The sequence below is a fragment of the Alexandromys fortis genome, unplaced genomic scaffold (genome assembly GCF_014885135.2).
Source record: "Alexandromys fortis isolate MF-2015 unplaced genomic scaffold, M_Fortis_MF-2015_v1.1 scaffold_9, whole genome shotgun sequence".
NCBI classification, from domain to species: Eukaryota; Metazoa; Chordata; class Mammalia; order Rodentia; family Cricetidae; genus Alexandromys; species Alexandromys fortis.
In genome coordinates this window covers 22111477-22119437 of record NW_026067892.1, presented here as the reverse complement: position 1 = coordinate 22119437, position 7961 = coordinate 22111477, and the positions used below count along the sequence as shown (strand labels likewise).

Here is a 7961-nt window from a genome sequence, read left to right as displayed (position 1 = left end):
GAGAGGCACCATGTGTGAAGGGCACCATGCTGACATCTGACTTATGAAACGGCCATGAAAGTGTATGAAAGCTGATCGTGGGTCCCTCACTCTGGACCCAAATTATAGATGTCATAGAAAAGTATCTAAGAGAAGGGGGGTACTGTGAATCCATAAGGAAAATCTTATGGACTTTGGACATTGCAGATCTTTTGAGACACCAGTAAAGGAATTCTTTTCCTGTCAATATCTGAGAATTTCCACTTTATGAGAGGCCCTCTAGAATGGTATCCCAGTACTGCCACCAGATTCATCAAATTCAGCTGTCTGTAAGCCATATAGAACATCAACCCAAGACCACAATAGCAGTTAGGGTTACCTCTTCAGAGGGAGGTGGGATAGGAACTGGAGGTAGAAATGAGTGAGGCAGTTTAGGGTACGAAGACCAAAAAGAATAAAACTGGTTGCTTTCTTGTCTAAAGATATGTCACTGGGATGCTGAGCAGTTTCGTCCTTGGTAGAGGCCAAAGATGACATAACTGTTTTGGGAGCTCTGATCTTTGAAGTTAAGTGTTTACAGGGGCCTTAGGAAGCAGAAAATTTAAAGATCTGCTAAGAGAAAAAGTCCCTCTGTCAAGAGAATAGAATCTCTGTCCTAGATGCAGACCTAATATTTCAATGAGGAAATGTTAGTCTCCTGCCCACAAACTTGACTTTGGACCCCAACAAATGGCCACCTAGAGCATTTTGCATCACATATAATTGATTAACTGATTGAACGTTGGCAATCCCAAATGCAGAAAATACTGGTAAATCTGCATGCTTCCAACTCCCCTCCCCTCCCCCCCCTTTTTTTTTTTTTTTTTTTTTGGTTTTTTGAGACAGGGTTTCTCTGTGGCTTTGGAGCCTGTCCTGGAACTAGCTCTGTAGACCAGGCCGGTCTTGAACTCACAGAGATCTGCCTGCCTCTGCCTCCCGAGTGCTGGGATTAAAGGCGTGCGCCACCACCGCCTGGCATCATGCTAGTTCTCTTATTTCTCTGTTAAGTTTCTTTCTGGTTGACCTAATCATTGTGGAGAATGGGGTATTGAAATCTCCTACTATTAGCATGTGGGGTTTGATATGCCATTTAAGTTATAGTAATGTTTCTTTTACATATGTGTCGAGCATAGGTTTACATGTGACACTGACATTGCTCAAAATAGAAATAAATAACAACCACTGTAGAAAAGGGGACTGAAGTTCTTAATGACTGCAAACCATTGGGGAACAGAAACAAATAGTGATTCGAGCAGAGTTTCTTGTATAGAATAATAAATTTAAAAGTAATATCAATGTTTAACTTTTTAAAACGATAAAAGAAAATGGGAAAACTCTTAACAACACTGACTTTGAAAAAATAGGAAGCCATGCAAATTTCAAGGTGTCATTGTTTATTTACCACTGAGTAGTACTCCATTGTACAAATATGCCACATTTTCTTTCAATAATCATCATGAGTCAGGTAACCCAGACCCAGATAGACTCTGTACATACTCACTCATAAATGGGTATTAGACATAAACCAGAGGATAACCATCCTATACACCACAGTTCCAGAGATGTCAGATAACAAGAAGAACCCAGAAAGAAATAAACATGGTTCCTTCTGGGAAGGAGACACACACAACATCTCTTGAGAAAATTGGGAGTTGGGGGGAATAAGGTAGAGGGAGTGCAAGGGGAGGTGAGAAGGGGAAGAAGGAGATCATGAGGGAACGGGATGCTCAAAGGGGGGAAGAACAGAGAGGGAGAGAAAGGAAAGTAGTATCTAGACTGAGGGACTTGTTGAAGGGCCTGTGAGAAACACAGCTCTTGGGAAACTCCCAGGAATCCAAAAGCATAGCCCCATCTAAAACCCTAAGCAACAGTGGAGGAGATGCCTAAATTGGTTTTTCCCTGTAATCAAATTAATGACTTCCTTAATTTTCATCATAGAATGTTTATCCAGCAGCTCGTGGAAGCAGATAGAGATCTATAGCAAAGTGCTGGGCCAGACTACTGGAGACCAGCCCAAGAGAGGGAGGAGTGATGAGTAAAGTGGTCAAGATCACATTAGTAATATCCACAGAAACAGTTGAGTAGAGCTAGTGAGAGCTTTACTGCCTCTGGACTGATAACTTGGGGAATCTACATAGGACCAAACTAGGCCCACTGAAAGTAAGGGACAATTATGAAGCTTGGACTTTCTCTGGGACCAGTGTCAGTGTGTCCCTAGTGCTTGATCTGGCCTCTGGGAGCACATTCTCTTTGAAAGGATACATTGCTCAGCCTAGATATAGGACAGAGTCCATTGGTCTTGGCTTGAAGTGTCAGATTTTGTAGACTCCCCATGGGGAAGCCGAACCAGTTCTGGGAAGTGGATGAGGGTGAGGTGAGTGGAAGTGTGGGATGGCAAGAAGGGGAGGGAGGGAGATTGGGGTAGCTATGGAAAGTGAGAAAAGATTTTACTTATAGTATCATAATAAAAGACAAACCTTTATCCAACCTAACCAAAAGGCAGAGAGAGAACATCCACATTAACAAAATCAGAAATAGTTAGAATCTTTTCAGTATTTCTTTACACTTCCTCAAAGAATACTTTAATATGAAAAGGTTTTACCAATTTTTCACTAAAACCTTATTCTTATAGAAAAAGTACCATAAAATAAAAAATATCACACTGACTATATTTATAAGGTGTCTGTATAGTATGTTCTCTCATGATTTTGAAGACTTTTGATACATTACATAGGCTTTTCAACATTAGTCACATTCATTGGGTTTCTTTCCGGTATGTGTTCCTTTATTTTTGGAGATTGATATGAATTGCAAATGTATTACTTCACTGATTTCATTCATAGGGTTTCTTTCTACTATGTCTTCTTTTATGCCTTAGAGGACTACTGTGATATATAAAGGCTATATCACATTGATTACAGTGATAATTTTTCTCTCCCCCATATAGGGGTACTTTTATGTATTTGAAGAAGACTCTGATGTGAAAAGGCTTTACTATACTGATTACCTTCATAAGGGTTTCTCGCCAGTGTGTGTTCTTTCATGAGTTAGAACATTATGAGGATATGCAAAAACTCTATCACAATAATTACATTCATTTCTAAGGTTTCTCTCCAGTATGTGTTCTTTTATGCCTCTGAAGATTACTGGGATGTACAAAGGCTTTACCACACTGATTACATTCATAGGGTTTCTCTCCAGTATGTGTTCTTTCATGACTTAGAATGTAACTATGATATGCAAAAGCTTTACCACACTGCTTACATTTGTAAGGTTTCTCTCCAGTATGTGTCCTTTTATGTATTTGAAGTTCACTGGAAGCTGTAAAAGCTTTACCACACTGATGACATTTGTAGGGTTTCTCTCCAGTGTGTGTTCTCGCGTGCCTGTAAAGATGACTGGAATGTATAAAGGATTTACCACACTGATGACATTTGTAGGATTTTTCTCCAGTATGTGTTCTTTTATGCTTTCGAAGATCACTGGGAAACATAAAGGCTTTAGCACACTGCTTACATTTGTAGGGTTTCTCTCCAGTGTGTATTTTTTCATGAATTTTAACATAATAAGGATATGCAAAAGCTTTATCACACTGCTTACATTTGTAAGGTTTCTCTCCTGTATGTGTTCTTGTATGCATTTGAAGAAGACTGGGAAATGTGAAAGCTTTACCACACTGATGGCATTTGCAGGGCTTCTCTTTGGTATGTGCTTTTTTATGTAGTCGCAGCCGACTACGATATGCGATGGGTTCATCATCTTGAAGAGCTTCACAGGGCTTCTCTCCCGTGTGAATTCTCTCACGCCGTTCAAGAGGACTGTAATGTGTAAAGGAATGAACACATTAACTGCATTCAGAAGGTTACTTGGCATAAGTAAAAGTTTTACCACGTTCATTACACTGGTAAATCTTTACGCCGGTATAAATTTTTTTTAATTTATTTATTCATTATGTGTACAACATTATGCCTCCATGTATGCCCACACACCAGAAGAGGGTGCCAGGTCTCATTACAGATGGTTGTGAGCCATCATGTGGTTGCTGGGAATTGAACTTAGGACCCCTGGAAGAGCAGTCAGTGCTCTTAACGTCTGAGCCATCTCTCCAGCCCCCTACACCGGTATAAATTAATTTTACAGTTTGGTCTAATTTTATTAAGTGTACAATATTCCTCCTGCCTGTTCACTTCAGTACAGAGGGCACCAGATCTCCTTACAATTGGTTGTAAGCCACCATGTGGTTGCTGGAAATGGAATGCAGGACCTCAGGAAGAACAATCAGTGCTCTTAGCTTCTGAGCCGTAACATTTTAAAGAGAACTCAGAAGTTAAGGTTTTATCACTTTGTTTAAACTCATGGTTTATATTTTATTAAGGGTTGTTTTGCATCTTTGAAGGTGCCTTTCATGGTAAGCTTTTATTACATGGTTCGTATTCAGAGCATCTTTTTTCTATATGAGATTTTCCACATATGTGAAGAGTACTGGAAAAACTCAGAGCACTAACACACTTATTATATTCATATATTTTCCAAGAATGTGAGTCTCATACTACATTTGCAAAGTGAGTCATGACAAACAGAAGGGTTTACAAATCCCTAGTACTTGTAAGCATTTCTGAATTGTTAGTTTGTTAATGTATTCTCTATGAAGCTGGACTTGATGATTGTGGTTCAAGGTTATAAGTAATTGATTTTTCCAGCTTCTGCAAAAACTGTCCCCTGACTCTATCTACCTACCTCAATATACTTAGCATACTCATCACCAGTATTTAGAATACTAGCTCTCCTATGGACGGTTTGCTTCGCAGCAGGTTTTGGACACATACTTATCACCTGTTAAAGCGCACACCTATTGCAATTAGAGTGGTACCAAACTACACAGGCGGGCAGTTCTACAGCACAGCTCTCCCTCAGCTGTGACTCAGATGGTGATAACTGTTAAGGCACTGCTTCCTTGTCTTATTTAATGCCTTGCAAACACAAATTTCCTATGTGACAATAAGTTATATAGCTCTTGGAGAATTTAATAATCATCAATACAGTTTAAAGTTGGGGTTTTTTATATTGTTACTTTCATTTAAAACATCCAGGAAACATTAGTATTTTTTCAAATGCATATGTATAAAATCTTGCATATGTAAATTACCTTCCGCGTCTTCTCGAACTTTGAGAATGCTCTTCAATATCATGACCTTCCCAATTGTAGCCTAAAAATAATACCAGAAGGTATATATTATTGGAAATTGAGAAAAATTAAGGTATTATCTTTAATAAACCTTAGCACCATAAATGATTTATTCACCACACTCTTCGTGTTTATCAATCCAAATTTTAAAAGACCCTCAATAACCAGGAAACACTTGTCCCCTTATGTTAAAACGTGAGTAAATTTCACCATCTTACCAATAGCAGTGAGGTTCCTGAAGGTCTCCAGCATCACATCCTTGTAGAGATTCTTCTGGGAAGGGTCCAGCAAAGCCCACTCTTCCGGGGTGAATTTAATATGCACATCATCATAGGTCACTGCATTCTAATATATCCCATACATGTGGAAAACAAAAGGGGTGATACCAACAACACTGTAAATGTATGTCTTTGACAGTACAGTCACCTAATTCTGGTACTTCTTACACTTGTTTTATGACAGGGACATTATAGTGCCATCACCGCATCATTACAGAAGGAAGCTGAATAGAAGGCTCACCTCTGTTATTTCTGCAACGTTTAAATGAGATATGCCTTGCAAGAGAAATGCAATACTCAGTAAATGTCAGAGAATTTGTATGTCTGATTACTAACAAAAACAAGCAACAAAAAAAAAAAATAATACGCATGCTTGGTGCATTGACTCATGCATTTAATTCCAAAACTTAGAAGGCAGAAGCTGATGTACCTATCTTTTTATTTGTTAGAGTGATTTATCTCAAGGGAAACCAGGTCAAAATGTATATTTTTGGCAAACACAGATGCCTGTAACAGTACTGAAATACAATCACAGACCAAGAATCCATGACTTCAAATTCTGCATCTTTTTTGGTATACAAAAACGATAAAACCACAGAGATACACGCTAATTTTGGGTCTATGTTGTAATAAACCCTGCCATACTTGGAACCGAGTTACAGCAGATTCAGTATGAAGTTGGTTACATGAGATCGGAATCTTTTTCTCTTCCTAGCATAGAGTGAAGGCTTAGCTGGATGGAGTTCTTCCTAGGCATCCAGTGCTGAGCCTCACTTCAATGGCACTGAACACCTTGAAATTTACAACCTCCATATCACCATACGACGGCCCTCTGACACAATTTAGTGCTAATTTTCTCTGCAAAACAGACTTTTCCTTACTTTCTACCACACAAGTTTCATTTTCACTAAACACCTGAATGAGTCTTCAGTAATACTATTCAGTAGAGTCAATATTCCATCTAAAAAAGCATCCCCTTATTTTTAAATCCTTCTTTACTTGGTATCTTGGCGCCATCTCAGGAATCATGTCACTTCTTCAGGGGACAAGGCCTGAGAATACCATGAGCAGATTCTACCTGTTGCAAGGGCCTGAAGTATGGAGGTCCAGAAATGTGAGCCCATTTCCACCTTGCCTGAAGGTCATAGATTTTTTTCAGGTCAGAGTGTTGAGGCGTCTTTCCATTCCTTCAAGGTTATAATCTGTTTCTACCTCAAAGGTCCCACCAAGTAGATTTAGATCTGAGAGTTCTGCTCTTTCAAGGTTATTGTCAACAGGAGTGGCTAATATCCCGATTTTGTGTTTCAGATGTAGAGAAAAAGATCTGTTTCTGCCTCAAAAAAAAAAAAAAAAAAAAAAAAAAAAAAAAAAAAAACCCTAAGGATCCAACTTAGTTCCTAGTCATTTGGCGAGATAAACCATGGGTTCCATTTTGGTCTGGGGTGTGAGCACTACCTGTCTTGTTATTAGACAGAATGTTTAACTAAGAATGTAGCTTGCAACTTCCAACTGGTCTGTTCCTAGTATTATGTTAGTGCGTTTTTTTTTTTTTTTTTTTTTCTCTTACTCCTGCCTTCTCTGCTCTGGAGTATTTTAAGCAAATGGAAATTAAGTACAGGCAATTTCAGTAATCACTAACTCACTCCCGGTAACCCTACCCTGGTAAATGGTAACAAAATGGTAATTTGTTGAAGCTGGTCTCTATCACTGGAGAACTGGGCCCATTGTGGTAAAGTCTGTGGACAGTTCCCTGCACAACTCTGGCCATGACCCCAGGAACACCGGTGCTACCTGCTCTCCTTGCTTTCATTACACAACCCATATTGCTGGCTGCCCCTAGTATCACTTCCTCAGAGCTCCAGATGAAATCGCTGTTTGGAAAAGAAAACTTCCTCCTGATGACTCTCCTCTGGGTGAGCCAGAGGGGATGTCTTGAAAAATAGACAGTGGTCCTTGTTCAGTCTGTGAAGGCTTTGATATTTCTTTCAAGTGTGACCATGAATTGAGACTTCGGAAGAAGAGAAAGGTGCTTTTCAAGACACCTGATGAAAAGCCTGAAAGAGTCACGGTATTTCCTGACATTACAAATTCACCTAAATGTTCTAGAGAGAATGATTTTAACCACAGGAGTCTAGGAGAAACGCTAGTGTTTCATGGCATCAGGAGTTGATGGGAACAGTCTATGAGCAGGGAATTTAGTAGATCTCACAAATCCGATATGCCCTCATTTCTAATGGCTATGCCAATACTGTAGGACGTTAAGAGGACATGAGCACAGGGTCTAAACAGTACCAACTATGGAGAGTAAGCTTTAAAGTTATGTTACTTACAGGATGATTGGGGAAAAAAACTGATATATCCAATCAGAGATAGACTAGTTCAGAATATAGAATAAATCGATCCAGCTTTGGCTGGTGCATTGATGGTGAGAACTCAGACCCATATATATACACACATACACACACATATACATACATATA

The 7961-nt window shown here is 39.2% G+C and overlaps 1 protein-coding gene and 1 pseudogene across 1 annotated transcript in view; both read right to left on the bottom strand.

The window, feature by feature from the left end:
* Positions 1–1392: 1392 nt before the first annotated feature.
* On the bottom strand, positions 1393–3915 carry LOC126502114 (zinc finger protein 709-like; annotated as a pseudogene).
* A 1245-nt stretch (positions 3916–5160) lies between these two features.
* The window catches only part of LOC126499201 (zinc finger protein 120-like), a 12172-nt gene continuing 9371 nt past the window's right edge, over positions 5161–7961 (bottom strand). Inside the window, exons 2-3 of the mRNA XM_050138323.1 lie at positions 5422–5548; positions 5161–5225 (exon numbers count right to left, since the gene is read on the bottom strand). Coding sequence (XP_049994280.1) covers positions 5161–5225; positions 5422–5548 — 192 coding nt within the window. The remainder of the gene's footprint in view (positions 5226–5421; positions 5549–7961) is intronic.